The 18,706-nt window shown below is 41.7% G+C and overlaps 1 protein-coding gene across 7 annotated transcripts in view; it reads left to right on the plus strand.

Annotated features, from left to right (window-relative positions):
• LOC149213651 (rab GTPase-activating protein 22-like) overlaps window positions 1–18,418 on the plus strand; it is a 52,357-nt gene extending 33,939 nt beyond the window's left edge. For all 7 annotated transcript variants that reach the window (XM_089392080.1, XM_089392081.1, XM_089392082.1 and 4 more), the window contains 3 exons: window positions 15,273–15,322; window positions 16,662–16,715; window positions 17,000–18,418. In XM_089392080.1, coding sequence (XP_089248206.1) covers window positions 15,273–15,322; window positions 16,662–16,715; window positions 17,000–18,305 — 1,410 coding nt within the window. In that variant the 3' untranslated portion in view covers window positions 18,306–18,418. The remainder of the gene's footprint in view (window positions 1–15,272; window positions 15,323–16,661; window positions 16,716–16,999) is intronic.
• The last annotated feature ends 288 nt before the right edge of the window (window positions 18,419–18,706 follow it).

Below are 18,706 nucleotides of genomic sequence, written 5' to 3' on the forward strand. Positions count from 1 at the left end.
CTATGCTAGAGCAATTTATTTCAATTTTCACAGTTAGCTCAATATCTTTTCCAGGTTAGCAATCACATTAACATTAAAGTAAACTGCAGATAAAACATAAATATAAATCGCAAAAGACAAGAGGACACAGGATGTGGCGCTAGCTAGGGACAAATCCCAATGTGGGGAAACCCTTGATCAATTCTTCTTATATGTTCTTCAATATAGAGAGATTTTTCGGCGAAAATCACAAGGAATACCATTTGTCGACGCGTTTCGAACCAACCAGTGTGGTTCATCGTCAGGACAAGTTGAAGAAACAGATCCAGCTTAGCATAATAAATAGAGCGAGCAGAGACTCCAACGGCTAGTTTGACCAACTGCTAATATTGACTAATGGACCGGGAATTCTCAAAAAATAATTTAAATTAGTGGTAATTTAAATTATTTTTTGAGAATTCGCGGTCCATTAGTCAATATTAGCGGTTGGTCAAACTAGCCGTTGGAGTCTCTGCTCGCTCTATTTAACATGCTAAACTGGCTCTGTTTCTTCAACTTGTCCTGACGATGAACCACACTGGTTGGTTCGAAACGTGTCGACAAATGGTATTCCTTGTGATTTTTGCCGAAAAATCTCTCTAAATTGATATGGATCACAGAAGCCTGAACTCTATTATGTTCTTCAATAGTTCAGCAGAGAGAGAGAGAGAGAGAGAGATAGTACATTTACAATAGAAGTCAACATTTTGACTTATCTAGATAAGAGCATATATCATCTCTAAGAAGATGATACATGAGATCAGTTGAAGACATGCTGCTTCAACTGATTTTCCAAGGTGACTCTTTCACCTATCGTTGTTCTGCACCTCGTCATTATGTTGCACCTCACTGTGCTGCACCATGCGCACCCATCATCACTATGCTGCATCTCATCATGCTTCACCAATCATGACTTTAGCCATCACTGTACTGCATCATGTGCCATTGCTGTGCCATGTTGCCATGCTATCCTATGTGCCTGCAGCACTATGCTTGCCATGCTGTCCCATTGTGCTTGCTGTTGCTACGCCTTACATGCTTGCTGTCCCAATGTGCATGCTTGCTGTACCTTGCATGCTTGTTGTCCCAATGTGCATGCTTGCTGTACCTTGCATGCTTGCTGTCCCAATGTGCATGCTTGTTGTCCCAATGTGTATGCTTGTTTTACCTTGCATGCTTGCTGTCCCATTGTGCATGCTTGCTGACCTTGCATGCTTGCTGTCCCAATGTGCATGCCTGCTGTACCTTGCATGCTTGCTGTCCCAATGTGCATGCTTCTTGTCCCAATGTGTATGTTTGCTGTACCTTGCATGCTTGCTGACCTTGCATGGTTGCTGTCCCAATGTGCATGCCTGCTGTACCTTGCATGCTTGTTGTCCCAATGTGCATGCTTGCTGTACCTTGCATGCTTGTTGGGGCATCAATAACAGTCCTACCAGCCCTCACACATCAGCGGCAACCTCTGTCCCAAAGCTATGATCACCCTTCTCCAGCATTCCTAAACCACAGGTTGGCTTGTTATACCCCAGTAGTCACAACTAGCCCTTACGCCCTCCACCAAATTGACCCAAAAACAAGCTACTGCTCCAGCAATTAACTTGGCCTCCATTGAGCCTCGCTCTCTTGCTGCGGTTAGGGCAATTTCAGACCTTTCATTCTTCCATAGACTGCATTAAGGTTCTAGGGCATCCATGTAGGGTAGAGACCCTCTTCTATGTTGCGTTTACATTGATGCCCTTCTTGACTGCGTATACCTTTTCATAGGTTATGTTAGGGCTTCTCCATAGGGCAACGTTAGGGCTTCTCCATAGCAGCGTTGAACCCTACCCTTGCTGCAATATAAGAGCCTCCCTTTTGGGCAGCGAAGATTCTTCTCCATGAATGTATATGAGGGCAGCATATAGATCGCTTCGTCTAGGGCTAGGGAAAACCTCGTAGATCAGCGTTTTTTCTTACGGATTCTTCCTTCCATTAAAACCCAAATGAATGGAGAGGAAGAGATCACAAGAGAGTTGTGTGTGTGTCCAAATGACTTTCAAGGCACCTCTATTTATACTAAAATGTTGAGCACATGAGGGGTTTATTTGGTTGCTGGCCGACCTTGACAAATTGTCCCATAACACAAATAAATTCATATCTCCATGAATACTTATTGGAATTTGTAAAGTTTTGTAGATATTCTATGCTAAGAGCAATTTCACTTTTCTCACAGCAATCATACAAGTAGATAAGCAAAATGCAGATAGAACATATAAGCAGATCTTACAGAAGACAAATCAGAAACAAGAAAAATGTATGTGTTTGTTTCGGCGGTCAACAGGATGCTTCAACCAACAAAGTCTCCTTTGGTCAGCCAGCCCAGCATGTGTCACAACAACCCTCCAACCAGTAGATGAGTCAACCCAAGTCAGTTCTACAAAAGTCAACCCTGCCTGAAAAGTCAACGCAGGGGCAGCAACCTAAAAGTCAACGCAGCAGCAAAATGGTTAACCCTTTGACCTCGATTTTTGTGCCAGGTAGTATGGCCTTCAAAAATCGAACCTCCCACAAGTTTTCAGCTTGTTTGGACCAAGCGTTGACCAAAGTCAACGCTGGTCAAACTTCTGCGAAACCCTAGCAGCAGAAACCCTAGCAGAAAAATCCTCTTCGTCCTTCCCACGTGTGGCTGAAATTCGTCCTCCAGGTAGCTCGTACTTTTTAGGATGAGAGAGGAAGATGTGAGTTGTGTTGTGATCAAATTCTCTCCAACTTTTCCTGTATATATATATCCATCAATGAGGGTGTGTGACACATCTGTTGGGCATGTGAGCCTACATTACAAAACTGGCTGACCTTTGCACATATAATTTATTAAGAATAATAAATTCAAAATATAAGTTCTGCTCATCGGATTAAGACTATTTTTATATGGATTTTACACCTCTCAGAAAGAGGAATCCAACAAAAATATTAGCCTCTTAATCTGAGCATCAGAACATGGAGTTTGGACCTAGTTGTCCAAATTTAACACTCCCTCTCAACTAGGGAGAACTCCATCTATTAGTGCAATTAACATCGTGAGTCATCCCGCCGAAACTTGCTTTGCTGGCTTCTTTATTTCAGAACAGAAGTGGGTCAGTCACAAAGACATCATTCCCCGACTGACATAATCAGTCCAGAGGTCCCAGACCTCACAAATCTTGATCCCAGATCAAGTGGTTGGACCATGCCATCCTAGATAGAGAGTACGGCAATCTCTGATGCGTCCATCAGTCTTTGCTAATAGTCTCTAGCTTTTCCACACCTCATTGGCCAAATGAGAGGTACTTCCCATGAGCCCTGAACTCAATGGGTAGGATGCATACGGGGCACAGATTAAATGAGTGGCGAACCAGCTCAATAATCACAAGGGTGGGGCAGAAGCATTATGAGTGCTTATAGCTCCGAGAAGCTATCCCCAAAGCCCCCCAGAGCTCCCAGAGCTCATCGTCCAACAGGACCCACATCATAGGGTCTTTCCACGACACCAAGACTCTCACGGAAGGTTAGGAACTTGACCTTCCCCAGGGGCTTAGTGAGAATATCCGCGACCTGCTCATCAGTTCCTATATGATCGAGCCTTACGGCGCCTCGCTGTACCATATCCCGGATAAAGTGGTACCTGATATCAATATGCTTGGATCGGTCGTGGAACACAGGATTCTCAGTCATACGAATCCCACTCTGATTATCACAGAGTATTACAGTGGTATCTAGCACATGTTGGAACAGCTCACTAAAGAACTTCCTCAACCAAACTGCTTCACAACAGGCCATACTAGCAGCAATGTATTCGGCCTCCGCGGTGCTCAAAGCCACCGACTTCTGCTTCCTGCTCATCCATGAGATCGAAGCAGAACCAAGATTGAAACAGCATCCAGATGTGCTCTTACGATCCACCACACTGCCAGCCCAATCGGCATCAGTATATCCCCGGAGTATCACACTCCCGGCAGTGTATCTCAGCCCATGGTTTATCGTGCCCCGAAGATATCTCAAAAGATTCTTGGCACCAACCCAGTGAAAATGATGAGGCTCAACCATCTGTTGACTCAAAGTATTCACTGCAAAACATATGTCCGGACGGGTGTTCACTAAGAACATCAAAGCTCCTATGAGTTGACGATACTCAGTAGGATTGGCCAAGATAGGCCCTGCAGCGCTGCCACTCAACTTCTTAAAGTTGAGTTCCATTGGTGTCGACACGGACTTACAGTCCACCATCCCAAATCTTTCCAGAAGCTTCACAGTATACTTTCCTTGAGAAAGGAAAATCTCTCCAGGTCTCTGCCAGACCTCCAGGGCTAGGAAATAGTGCATCAGTCCTAGGTTTTTCATCTCGAACTCAGCAGCAAGCTCCCTCTTACATTGATGAATGAGAGGGTCATCACCTGTCAGGAAGAGGTCGTCCACATACAGCACTAGAATGAGAGGCTTTCCTTCCTCAACCTTAAAGTAAAGGTTTGGATCAGCATTGCTTCGAGTGAAGCCCAGCTTCATCAAGTAACTATCCATCCTCTCATACCAAGCTCTGGGTGCTTGCTTTAACCCATAGAGGGCTTTCTTCAACCTGCAGACATAAGTGTCTCGATCTTGAACTTCAAATCCCAGAGGTTGTTCTACATACACCTCTTCCTTTATTGCACCATGCAGAAAAGCGGTCTTGACATCCATCTGATGAAGACTCCATCCTTGCGTAGCAGCAAGGGCTATGATGGATCGGATGGTGGTATATCGAGCCATAGGTGCAAATATATCGTCATAGTCAATTCCTTCCTTTTGAGAGAAGCCACGGGCAACAAATCTTGCCTTAAACTTTTCAGCACTCCCATCAGATCCATGTTTAATCTTGTAGAGCCATTTAGCGGTGACAACAGATTTGTCCTTCGGTCTCGGGACCACATCCCAGACATCATTCTTCATAATAGCCTCATATTCTTCATGCATAGCATCCTTCCAGACTTGATGCTTGATGGCTTCTTCAAAAGATCCAGGTTCAGATTGTATAATAGTACTCATGGCAGCTAGATACCCTTGGTATCTACACGGCTTCTTGCTTTCTCGGAATGTTCCCCTTGGGGCAGCATGACCCTCAGCATCTTCGAGGGTGTCCCTGAGCCATGATGGCCTCTTTCCTAGAGAAGGGGAAGGATCAATAGGGTGCATTGGCCCTTCAACATCAGGCATAGTCTCATCCTGGGGTTCTTCCAGATTTCCAGGTCTTTCTTCATGGTTTTCTTCAGATCTAGGAAGATCTACTACTTTCTTCAGGGAAGCATCTTCGTCAAAAGTGACATCATGGCTTATCTCTACTTCCCTTTGACCAGGTACATAGACTCTATATGCCTTAGAAGTCTCACTGTAGCCCACAAACATTCCTTTCTTCCCAGTAGCATCTAGCTTACTTCTCTTTTATTTCGGCACATGAAAATAGACAGGACATCCAAAAATTCTAAAATGTGAGACATCAGGTTTCTTACCAGAGAAAAGCTCTTCGGGAGTTTTGGAGTCCAAAGCGGAATGAGGGCATCGGTTTTGAATGTACACAGCAGTATTTGCAGCTTCTCCCCACAGAAACTTTGGAAGACCCTGGTCACATAGCATGGCACGGGCAGCTTCCACAATAGTCCTATTCTTGCGTTCAGCAACACCATTCTGCTCAGGAGTATATGCAGTGGTAGTCTCCCTCTTAATGCCAGCTTCTCTGCAAAAGTCTTTGAACTCATTTGACTCATATTCAGTGCCATTGTCAGTCCTCAAAATCTTGATCTTCTTTCCGGTCATATTTTCCACCAAGGCTTTGAAGGTACGGAACCACATGAAAGCCTCATCCTTCTTCTTCAAGAAGTATATCCAGGTTTTGCGAGAGAAGTCATCAGTAAATGTCATATAGTAAGAACATCCCCCCAGGGATGTTACAGGCAACATACCGGAAAGATCAGAATGGACCAGTTGCAATATCTCAGATGTCTTTGTGACACTTGAGGGGAAAGGTCCCCTTCTATGTTTTCCTTCAGCACAGCCCTTACATACACCTTTATGATTATTTCCAAAATCAGGCATCCTTGTCACCACCTTCCTTGCTTCGGGAAGAGCCTTGTAATGAAGGTGTCCAAATCTTCGGTGCCATAGTTCGGTTTGACGGATAGTATCACAAGTCATAGCTCCCAACGGACTCCCTCCAACCTGGTAGAGTGTACCAACTCTAAAACCAATTGAGATAGCTTCCTTGAAGCTCTTCTTCCACATGAGTACCTTTCCATCAGAGAAAGTTACATTGAATCCTTTGTCTTCCATGGCAGATACAGACACAAGGTTCTTCTTCAATTTGGGTACATAGAGTACATCTTGTAGATGGAGGACTTGTCCTTGAGACAAGTGGAGGGTCACAGTCCCGGTCCCTTTCACAGGATAAGTGGTATTATCCCCAAGGACAATTTCTAGATTAGTATCCCTTTCAACCATGTCAGAAAGTGCTTCCTTGAATCCGGTGATGTGTCTTGAGGCACCACTATCGATTAGCCAGACATCCATAGTGTCGGGCGGAGATGCAGCTAAGAGAGCAGATATTAGAATATACTCATTTCTTTTATCAACAACATTAGACTCCTCATACCTGGTATTTCTGGTCCTTTTAGAAGGTGGATGGTTTCCTTCAAAGTGAGCCTTCCTCTTTCCTTTGGATTTGTCATTTCTTTGATTCCCATTCCTTCGGTTGTTGTTGTTGTCGTCACTATCGGGAGAATTCTTCTGGAAGGGGCATTCTCTAGCATAGTGTCCAGTCCTATGGCAGGTGAAACATTTACCCTTCTTCTTTTGAGTCTTAGTCCTTCCTTTGTCCTTGGAACCACCAGAGTTCTTCTTTCGGGAATGAGCAACATAGGCAGCATTTCTTTCATTATCAAATTCCTTCATCCTTGTTTCTTCTTGCATACATCTAGACAGAAGCTCATCAAAGTTAGGGGTGGTATTATTGTTGAGAATGGTAGTTGTGAATACTTGCCATTCATATGGAAGTCCTCCAAGTGCGGTGAGAACCATCTCACGATCAGCTATTGTCTCCCCAATAGCTAGCAGATTGTTCCTGGTTTCGGTCAACTTCATAAAGAAAGTTTGAATAGACTCGTCTCGGCCCTTCTTCATATTCTTCAACTTGTTCTTGAGGAATAGCACTTGGTTCACATTGTTTACTCGGAACATAAGTATCAGTTTGTCATACATCTCCTTGGATGTGCCTAGTTCAGATATGTAGGCAACCAGACTCTTATTTATGGATTCCCTGATCAGCAGTTTTGCTCTGATTTCTCCCTTCTTATACTTGTGTTTAACAGCAGCAGAGGCATTTGATGGAGGTTCTTGAATCTTCCCTGTCACATGATCTAGGAGATCATGATCTTCTAATTTGAGATCTAATAACATCTTCCAGGCATGGAAGTCATCACTTCCAGTCAGCTTGTCATTCTCCCTGAATTCAAGCTTAGAGGAATCCATTTCCTTCGATGATGATTGCTATAGATAGAGTTTGTCTTCACCTCAGCTCTGATACCATGTAAAGTTTTGTAGATATTCTATGCTAAGAGCAATTTCACTTTTCTCACAGCAATCATACAAGTAGATAAGCAAAATGCAGATAGAACATATAAGCAGATCTTACAGAAGACAAATCAGAAACAAGAAAAATGTATGTGTTTGTTTCGGCGGTCAACAGGATGCTTCAACCAGCAAAGTCTCCTTTGGTCAGCCAGCCCAGCATGTGTCACAACAACCCTCCAACCAGTAGATGAGTCAACCCAAGTCAGTTCTACAAAAGTCAACGCTGTCCTGAAAAGTCAACGCAGGGGCAGCAAGCTAAAAGTCAACGCAGCAGCAAAACGGTTAACCCTTTGACCTCGATTTTTGTGCCAGGTAGTATGGCCTTCAAAAATCGAACCTCCCACAAGTTTTCAGCTTGTTTGGACCAAGCATTGACCAAAGTCAACGCTGGTCAAACTTCTGCGAAACCCTAGCAGCAGAAACCCTAGCAGAAAAATCCTCTTCGTCCTTCCCACGTGTGGCTGAAATTCGTCCTCCAGGTAGCTCGTACTTTTTAGGATGAGAGAGGAAGATGTGAGTTGTGTTGTGATCAAATTCTCTCCAACTTTTCCTGTATATATATATCCATCAATGAGGGTGTGTGATACATCTGTTGGGCATGTGAGCCTACATTACAAAACTGGCTGACCTTTGCACATATAATTTATTAAGAATAATAAATTCAAAATATAAGTTCTGCTCATCGGATTAAGACTATTTTTATATGGATTTTACACCTCTCAGAAAGAGGAATCCAACAAAAATATTAGCCTCTTAATCTGAGCATCAGAACATGGAGTTTGGACCTAGTTGTCCAAATTTAACATTGGATGATCTTTAGATCAATCCTACACCTCTCAATGAGAGGGATCCAAGAAAAATATCAGCTGCGATAAATAAGATGACCCACATGGAATTTGGCCCTAGTTGCTAATTTTAACACTCCCTCTCAACTAGGGAGAACTCCATCTGCTGATCCATCTGCCAGACTGTACTATCTCTGCCATCAGTGCCCTGCACTGCTCTGCTCTGCTGAACCATGAAGAAGAAGAATTGATCGAGAATGTCTCATACCATTCTCTACTGACCTGAAGTCAGTTTTATTGATCCCAGATCAATATCACAAGAGAGTGTCTCAAACCACTCATACTGATCCCAGATCAGTTACATTGATCCTAGATCAATGGAGGTCATCCTAGCATAGGGAGTACGGTAGATACAACGATACGTCCACCGATAGTACTACTATGGTCCCTAACCCCATTTCCCTACTCATTGATCAGATGAGAGGTACTTCCCATGAGTCCCAGACTGCATGGGTAGGATGCCTCGACAGGAGAACTAATCATCCTGTCCTATAGGAGAACTAATCATCTTGGCTCACAGGAGAACGAATCATCCTGGCTCACAGGAGAACGAATCATCTTGTCCCAAAGTCGCCTCAGGGTATCACAGGGAAGGCTGAGTTATTCACCCTGTACACATCGCACCATTAGGGGAGGGTGAGTCGCCCTATTGTCGTGTGTTGCTTCAGTAAGTACCCCAAGCCCCCTAGAGCTCCCAGAGCTTAATGCATGCAACATGCAAGACCCTTATACGAAGGTCTCTCAACGACTCCAAGTCGTTCGGGAAAGTCAAAGATTTGACCTTTCCTTGAGGCTTTGACAAAATGTCTGCGACTTATACATCAATCTCAATGCGATGGAGCCTCCTCGCTCATCGATTTACCATCTCCCAGATAAGGTAGTATTTGATGTCTATCTACTGGAGCAACCATCGAATACGAGATTCCTCAACAATCGAACTCCCCCAGTTGTCATAGAGAATCACAGTGGTATTCATCATGTGTACAAACAACTCACTGAAGAGCTTCCGTAACCAAGCAACTTCACACGAGATCATACTCGTAGCTATGTATTCAGTCTCGGCGGTGCTTATAGCAACCAACTTATGCTTCATGCTCATCCATGATATCGAAGCAGAATCCAAAGAGAACCAGCACTGAGAAGTGCTCTAGTGATCCTCCATACTGCTTGCCCAATCAACATTCGAATAATCATGCAGTTTCATATTTTTGGCAGTGTATCTCAATCCATGAGAGATTGTGCCCCGAGATATCTCAGAATATTCTTGGCACCAATCCAGTGAGACTCAACCAAATATGAGCTCACCATGCTAACTACAAAACATATATCCAGACGAAAGTTCACCAAGAACATCAATGCAAATGAGTTATGAATCCTAGAGGCATTTCCCAAATCTGGTTCGGCATTATCATCATATAGCTTCTAAAAGTTAAGATCCTCGAGGTAGTCACGGGCTTGCAGTTTACCATTCGACATCTGGAATCCAACTCCCTCTTACTTCTGGAAGTGAGAGGGTCTGCACCTATTAGAAATAGGTCATTCTTAGAAGGTGTTGGTATGAGAGGTCTATCATCCACAACCTTCAAACAATGGTTTGGATTGGCTTCACTCTTAGTGAATCTCAACTTCATCTGACAGCTATCAATCCTCTCATATCAAACCCGGGGTGATTTGCTTCAAGCCATAGAGGGCTTTCTTCCACCTGCACACATGAGATTCCCGATCATGAATCTCAAACCTCCTCGGGTTGTTCCAAACCTGTGGACCTGCTACATGAGGGGAATGGTCCCCTTGTGAGATTTTCCTTCGGTACATCTCAGACATGTACCTTCATGCTCCTTTTGAATTCAGGCATCCCTGTCATCATCTGACTCACAGACCTCTGGTGCTATGTGTCAACTGACATGGTCCCCAATGGACTTTCTGCAATTTGATACAAATTGCCAACCCTGAACCCATGAGTAAAAGCATCTTTGAAAATTCTATTTTCAAACACCTTTCCATCGATGAATGCCACCTTGAAACCTTTGACTTCCATTGCCGAAATGGACACCAAGTTCTTCTTGCGATCAGGTACATAAAAGGGATTCTATAAATGAATCGAGTTACCCTCATTCAATTGAGGAGTAACACCCTTTCCGGGATAGGTGGCATCGGCTCCAAGTATAATCCCACGAATGTTTGCATCTCTACCAAATTAGAGAGAGAGCACCCTTCTATCTGATGGAGTGCCTTGAAGCGCTACAATCACTAAGCCAGATTCCCAAAGATTCTGAAGGAGAGGGCCAATACAAGATAACACTTCTTTATCTTATTAGAAACAACATTTGATTCTTCATACCAAGGGTTCCTTGCTTTCTCTAAGGAGTCGGCCGTGTACTTGATGACCTGCAATACCTGTCATTCCTCTGATCATTGAAGATGTCCTTGGAATGATTGTTATCATCATCAAGTGATGTGTCCCTACTAGTCGGACACTCCTTCGCATAATGGCCAAACTTATTTCAACCAAGGAATCTGCGTTTCATTCCACCCTTAGATCCGGACTTCCCATAGAAGTGACCTTCAGGTAGACCATCAGAAACTTCCGTTGCGCCATTCTGATAATATTCTCTGCTTCGACTTCACCCTTGGTGAATTAGAAGAGGGATGAGGAATCCATTGATCCTTTTGTCCTTTCCCAACTGTATTTGGTGATTGCTCTTTCACTCTTGCTTGGGCTTTGTCTTCACCTCAACTCTGGTTCCATATTAACTTTAGGCATGTTCTATGCTAGAGCAATTTATTTCAATTTTCACAGTTAGCTCAATATCTTTTCCAAATTAGCAATCACATTAACGTTAAAGTAAACTGCAGATAGAACATAAATATAAATCGCAGAAGACAAGCCAAGACAAGAGGACACAGGATGTGGCGCTAGCTAGCGACAAACCCCAATGTGGGGAAACACTTGATCAATTCTTCTTATATGTTCTTCAATAGTTCAGCAGAGAGAGAAAGAGAGATAGTACATTTACAACAAAAGTCAACACTTTGACTTATCTAGATAAGAGCATAGATCATCTCTAAGAAGATGATACAGGAGATCAGTTGAAGACATGCTGCTTCAACTGATTCTCCAAGGTGACTCTTTCACCTATCGTTGTGCTGCACCTCGTCATCATGCCGCACCTCACTGTGCTGCACCATGCGCACCCATCATCACTATGCTGCATCTCATCATGCTTCACCAATCATGACTGTACCCATCACTGTACTGCATCATGTGCCATTTCTGCGACATGTTGCCATCTTGTCCTATGTGCTTGCAGCACTATGCTTGCCATGCTGTCCCATTGTGCTTGCTGCTGCTATACCTTGCATGCTTGCTGTCCCAATGTGCATGCTTGCTGTACCTTGCATGCTTGTTGTCCCAATGTGCATGCTCGCTGTACCTTGCATGCTTGCTGTCCCAATGTGCATGCTTGTTGTCCCAATGTGTATGCTTGTTGTACCTTGCATGCTTGCTGTCCCAATGTGCATACTTGCTGAGCTTGCATGCTCGCTGTACCTTGCATGCTTGCTGTCCCAATGTGCATGCCTGCAGTACTTGCATGCTTGCTGTCCCAATGTGCATGCTTGTTGTCCCAATGTGTATGTTTGTTGTACCTTGCATGCTTGCTGTCCCAATGTGCATGCTTGCTGACCGTGCAGGCTTGCTGTACCTTGCATGCTTGCTGTCCCAATGTGCATGCCTGCTGTACCTTGCATGCTTGCTGTCCCAATGTGCATGCTTGCTGTCCCATTGTGCACGCTTGCTGTACCTTGCATGCTTGCTGTCCCAATGTGTATGCTTGCTGTACCTTGCATGCTTGCTGTCCCAATGTGTATGGATGCTGTACCTTGCATGCTTGCTGTCCCAATGTGCATGCTTGCTGACCTTGCATGCTTGCTGTTGCTATCATGTTGCTGCACTTACATCAGATCACTGTTAGGGGATTCTCTGATCATTCTAACAACTGTTAGGACAGCCTTCACAATAAGGTCACGGACTGGTTGGGGCATCAATAAAAGTCCTACCAGCCTGCACACATCCGCGGCAACATCTGTCCCAAAGCTATGATCACCCTTCTCCAGCATCCCTAAACCACACGTTGGCTTGTTATACCCCAGCAGTCACAACTAGCCCTTACGCCCTCCACCAAAGTGACCCAAAAACAAGCTACTGCTCCAGCAATTAACTCGGCCTCCATTGAGGAACTCAGGCCTCCTCCACGCTGTCTTAGAGCCTCGCTCTCTTGCTGCGGTTAGGGCAATTTCAGACCTTTCATTCTTCCATAGACTGCGTTAAGGTTCTAGGGCATCCATGTAGGGTAGAGACCCTCTTCTAGGTTGCGTTTACATTGCTGCCCTTCTTGACTGCATATACCTCTTCATAGGTTATGTTAGGGCTTCTCCATAGGGCAGCGTTATGGCTTCTCCATAGCAGCGTTGAACCCTACCCTTGCTGCAATATAAGAGCCTTCCTTTTGGGCAGCAAAGATTCTTCTCCATGAATGTAGATGAGGGCAGCGTATAGATCTCTTCGTCTAGGGCTAGGGTAAACCTCGTAGATCAGCGTTTTCTCTTAGGGATTCTTCCTTCCATTAAAACCCAAACAAATGGAGAGGAAGAGATCACAAGAGAGTTGTGTGTGTGTCCAAATGACTTTCAAGGCACCTCTATTTATACTAAAACGTTGAGCACATGAGGGGTTTATTTGGTTGCTGGCCGACCTTGATGAATTGTCCCATAACACAAATAAATTCATATCTCCATGAATACTTATCAGAATCGGATGATCTTTAGATCAATCGTACACCTCTCGATGAGAGGGATCCGAGAAAAATATCAGCTGCCATAAATAAGATGACCCACATGGAGTTTGGCCCTAGTTGCCAATTTTAACATACTTAGTTGCAATCTAAACTTTAGAAGGTTCAGGCCCACTGCATATTCCAAAGACAATCCTCCTTTTTCTCTGAGTCTTTTAATTTGAATTAAAATATTTTTCTTGTTGCAGTACATCTATATCTGTTTTGTATGTACTATAGACTGATTTCGTTTCTCTTATCAAGGACTTAATTTCAGTTTATGTTCATGAATTATGAATGCCATTTTAGGGACCATTCTAAAGCATTCAATTTTAAGTTTATAATCCTATCTGAAATATTTATCTCTCTGGATGCATTAGCATACTTATATGTCATCTTCGGATGTATGGATTTAACCATATTTGTGCTGTGCTTTATCATTTTGGTCCTGCTCATTGTGATAGTAGATACTAGATACTGATAGGTGGACAATTCACATCTCTCTCAGCCATCAAGTCGTGTCCCTTAGTTTGTACATATATGCTATCATTTCGTGTAGAGGTTTAACTTGCTTAACTTTCAGTTCTAAATTGTAATTTGGTTGCATGCAAGGGTTTGTTCATGCTGCAAAGAACACAGAAATTGAACTGCATCCTTTGGAAGGGAAGTCAGGGGTTTGAAGCTGTCATGCAGTTGTAATATTGTCATTTTTTTACCTAAGTTATTTTCCATATATGGAATTCATAAATGTAGTAGTTTTCCTGATTCTCTATGGGGGAATGCTTCTTTCCTATCAAAATATTTTCAGAAATTATCAATTCCAGAGTCACGATCAGTGGCACATATCAAAAAAGATATTCCCCAACTTCAGATTATCTTCAATAGGAATCAACCCTCTATCATTTTACCCAAGGGTTTAGGTTCATCGGCTTCTGTTATCTAGCACAAAATGCTATACTATCTCCTTTGTCACATACAGATGAAGTGATTCCTTGTAAAGGGATTTCTTATTCCTTTCATTTGTCCACAAAATTGTTTTCATTCTCATTAATGTTGTCTTATTGGATTACTGGTGACAAGATTTAGCTTGATTTAGAAAAAGGCAAAAGAAAAGTTCCCTCAATGTTGACCATGAGGCTCCATAATCTGTTACTCTAAGGAAATCTGTTCAGATACCGTTCTTTATTGGATTACTGGTGACAAGATTTAGCTTGGTTTAGAAAAAGGCAAAAGAAAAGTTCCCTCAATGTTGACCATGAGGCTCCATAATCTGTTACTCTAAGGAAATCTGTTCAGATACCGTTCTTTGGATCGTTGTAAAGATAGCTAAGAGTGTCTATCATCATTTATAGAAACCCACATTCCTGTTGGTTGATGGTAACTTACTTTTGTATTGCCTAAGCAGAGTCAGCATCCTAGTTTATCTGATGGGTTGACTCCAGATTGGAGCTTCTTTTGTGCATGATCACCCTCAGTGTGAATTTTCTCATAGAATGTTTGTTAGAAAGATCATAAGCTCAGTTGTCAACTATAAACATCATTGTGATGGCTCCAGCTTTAAGACAGACATGATAAGGTCACGACTCACCAACAATCTTTAGGGCAAAGGCCATACTACTTTTAAGACATTTACTCTTGGCAAATATTCCTTGAACTTCTTGTATAATTATCAAGTCTATCATTTGTCTTCATCGAATGCGTTTTATTTATTCCATCCTCTAGAGTTTGAACTTCTGATTGGTTTCCTTTGTCTTAGAATGGTTACACTTTGCTTTTTCTGTCGATGATCTCTTTCACATGGGCTTATAAAAACTGTTTTCTTACCTCTAATTGATCCGCTATTAAATTGTTCACCACTATCATGTATAGGCACCTGCATTGATGTCAACAGACACATGTTATTGATGTCATGATCTCCTGGTGTATTTTCAGTCCTCTGATCTTATTTAATTTTGTTTAATTACAGGGCATCGACTCAAGAATAAGAGCAGAAGTTTGGCCATTTCTTCTTGGAGTGTAAGCATTATCTCCTTACTGATCTCATTTGAATGTGCATGATCTGACAACAAATCTCTTTTAGATATTCATTATTGTAGTACAAGATTTGTGACTGAAATACAAGTGATAGCAATTTTTTTTCTTTATTTTTCCATGGCTATCTCTGTTCATGTGGATGTGTAGTTATCTTTATTTTTAAGTGTTACTGAATAAGAGGTGATTCCTCATGCGTATAACCATCTAAGAAATAATTAAGTATGTAGCTATTCACTGAATAATATTCGCAACTGTTGTGCTTCCTATTAAACTATATCAATGACATGACATGGAAGGTCCTAGAGAAATACAGAACATAAAGAACTATGTATTGCTAGAGCCAACATCGATGGCATAACACAAAATCTCCAGGAAAACTTATGCTCAGTGCTTTAGTATGTGCGTCATTCCATCCTTTTCAATTGTTCCAGGCTGATTTGGTGTCATTAAGATATAATGTTCTTGGTAGCGTTTGCTAGGTGATGACCATTATTGTACTAGTTTCACCAAACTTACAACTAAGAGTCTCTTTTAGCACCTTTTTGATAGTATATTGACTATAATAAATCTTACAGTAACTAGCGCAGCCATATAAATTAAATGGCTGTTAAACGCCGATAAGCATGATAACACTTATCTCATGAGACATCTCGCATTGCTCAGATTAAAATAAATCATAAATTTTAACTAAATTATAACTTTATTTTAAATTATTATTATTAATAATTATAACAATAATTAATCTATGAGTTAAACATATATACATTTAAAAAAGTATGTAACAATATTCTTAACCATAGAGGTTCACCACCACTTTACCATGGAATTTTTTAACCTGTAAATAGATCTTGTTACAATACCATGGGCCAATACCGTGGCTTGTCAATACCACATGCCCAATATGACGGGTGGTTATAAAACATTTTCTTTAATTAGTTAATTTGAAATAAATTAAATAAGAGAGCATAACTAACTTGGAAATAAATCTTAATCTTTGATCTGTGAATACTACTATGAATATTCAGGTGTATTCCATGGAGATTAAATCTCTTCCATCCACCTAATATTCGCTGATAATTAAATTAAAATTGTGGAAAGCCTGTTCTGAAATAGACACATTTGTTGACATAACCAGTGTATTAACAGAAAATATTCAACACTGAGGGTGTTGGAATTGTGGGAAGATATCAGAAAATGTACATATTGATGAAATAGGGCTTCAGTGATCCATATTGTCTATATTTGTGTCTGCTATTCTGATTGTACTTCAAGGTCTTTAGCTTTTGTATATTTTCTAAGTTGAAGTAATGCTTTGATACAGATATGACTTGATGAGTTCCAAAAGAGAAAGGGATCTTGAAAGAATTCGCATGAGGTATGCTAAAGAAATAGGATCTGAATCTTAGTCAGCAGGACATATGTGATAAGGCAAAGTTCATGGAAAAAATTTAAATTAAGAACGGTAAAATTAAGATGAATTTAAATTTGTTTTGTTGCAAAGGTTTAAGTTGAGACATTTCTTCTATTTATCTTTTCCTGAAATAGCATCAGGAATTTTATTCTTGGACTGTGTACAGTTTCGAGATTCAAACAACTTTTCGCTTTCTCAGGGAAAGCATTTTATTTTTGAAGATTTAATGGTTACATGTGTTGATTCAGAGCCGAGTATGAAAAGTTGAGACGACAGTGTGAGTTTCTGCAAAGTGAACAGGACAGTGATGAGACAAACGGCGAGGTAATTGATTGCAGTGTAGAAGAAAAGAGACTTGGATCTGAACAAGATAATGCAGTTGCTGCGTCTGCTGAAGACGTGGGAAAATCCAGCGGATCTGTTTTCATAGAATCAGAAAGCACAGATAAAAAGGGTTCTAAGCTCCTAGACCCTTTGTCTACTGGTAACAATTCGCAGAGAACAGATGAGGCATCTTCGGACTGTGAATCCATTATTGAAGATGATTCCGTGATGGTCAAGTATGACCTTAGTGATGAGGATAGCCACAGAGAAAATGAGGACCATTTGGATGGTGAATCCACGGATGAATATAATCTCATTCCAGTCAAGTCTTCTGTTAATGTTAATGATGGGCACACACAAGATGGAAAATCTTCAGACATTGAAGTAAAGTTTGACAGGATAAAGAGCCTGAAGGAAAGGGGTCCTAAGGCGTTGGAAGATTTCAGTACATGGCAGAGGATAATTCGTCTTGATGCAGTACGCATGAACGCAGAATGGATCCCATATTCTCCTTCCCAGGCAAATGTTTCAGAGGAAGAGGCATTGGTGTTAGGTTGTCATGTTGGATTAAAAAATGATGAGCACTTAGAACCATGCCGTAAGCATCATGCTGCAAGATTAGTTGCAATCCTCGAGACTTATGCTCTCTATGATTCTGAGATTGGATATTGCCAAGGAATGAGTGATCTTCTGTCCCCTTTTGTTGCATTGATGGATGATGACTATGAAGCATTTTGGTGCTTTGTCCACTTTATGCGCATTGCACGTGATAATTTCAGATTAGATGAATCAGGTATCCGCAGACAACTGGAGATTGTTGCCAAAATTATTAAAGCAAAGGATCCACAATTATATAAACATTTACAGAAACTCCAGGCTGAAGATTGCTTCTTTGTATATAGGATGGTGGTGGTGCTTTTTAGGAGAGAGCTCACGTTTGAGCAGACTCTCTGTCTGTGGGAGGTCATTTGGGCCAATCAAGCAGCTATTAGAGCAGGTATAGGGAAAGCAGCTTGGAAGAAGGGTAAGCAGAGGGCTCCTCCGACTAGTGATTTGTTATTGTATGCCATATCTGCATCTGTGTTGCAAAAAAGGAAGCTTATAATAGAGAAGTATACTGGCATGGATGACATTCTTAGAGAGTGCAACAACATGGCAGGTCATCTGGATGTTTGGAAACTTCTAGATGATGCTCATGACTTAGTGGCTGCCCTTCATAATAAAATATAATATAATGATTATCTTGGGTCAGATTGTACACTTTATGCCATTGTGGTGAGGAGTGGCTTATGTACCCTACTCTCAGTTGCTTCTTTTAAAAATATTGCTTTCTTTGGTTATAATTGGTCTTTTTCAATAGCCATTTGCTTGGACAGTCAAACCATTCCATGCCATTTTTACCGACAACATATAGTTGAAACTCAGTTTTTATGAAATATTTACTTCGTTTTGAAAGCTTTATTTTTGACAAACCTTGCTATAATTCAATGTGAAGTAGTAAAACATTTTAACAAGGCACTATGGTTCATGATGTTCCATATATTTTATGAGATTTAGGACTGTTTCCCACAGGCGTCTAAATTAAGCTAATAGTGAAGATAGTTCTGGATTGCATCTTGTCAAGCGTAATT

The sequence above is a fragment of the Pinus tabuliformis genome, chromosome 1_1 (genome assembly GCF_031772625.1).
Source record: "Pinus tabuliformis cultivar Carrire ecotype Pingquan chromosome 1_1, CPIR1, whole genome shotgun sequence".
Classification (NCBI taxonomy): Eukaryota; Viridiplantae; Streptophyta; class Pinopsida; order Pinales; family Pinaceae; genus Pinus; species Pinus tabuliformis.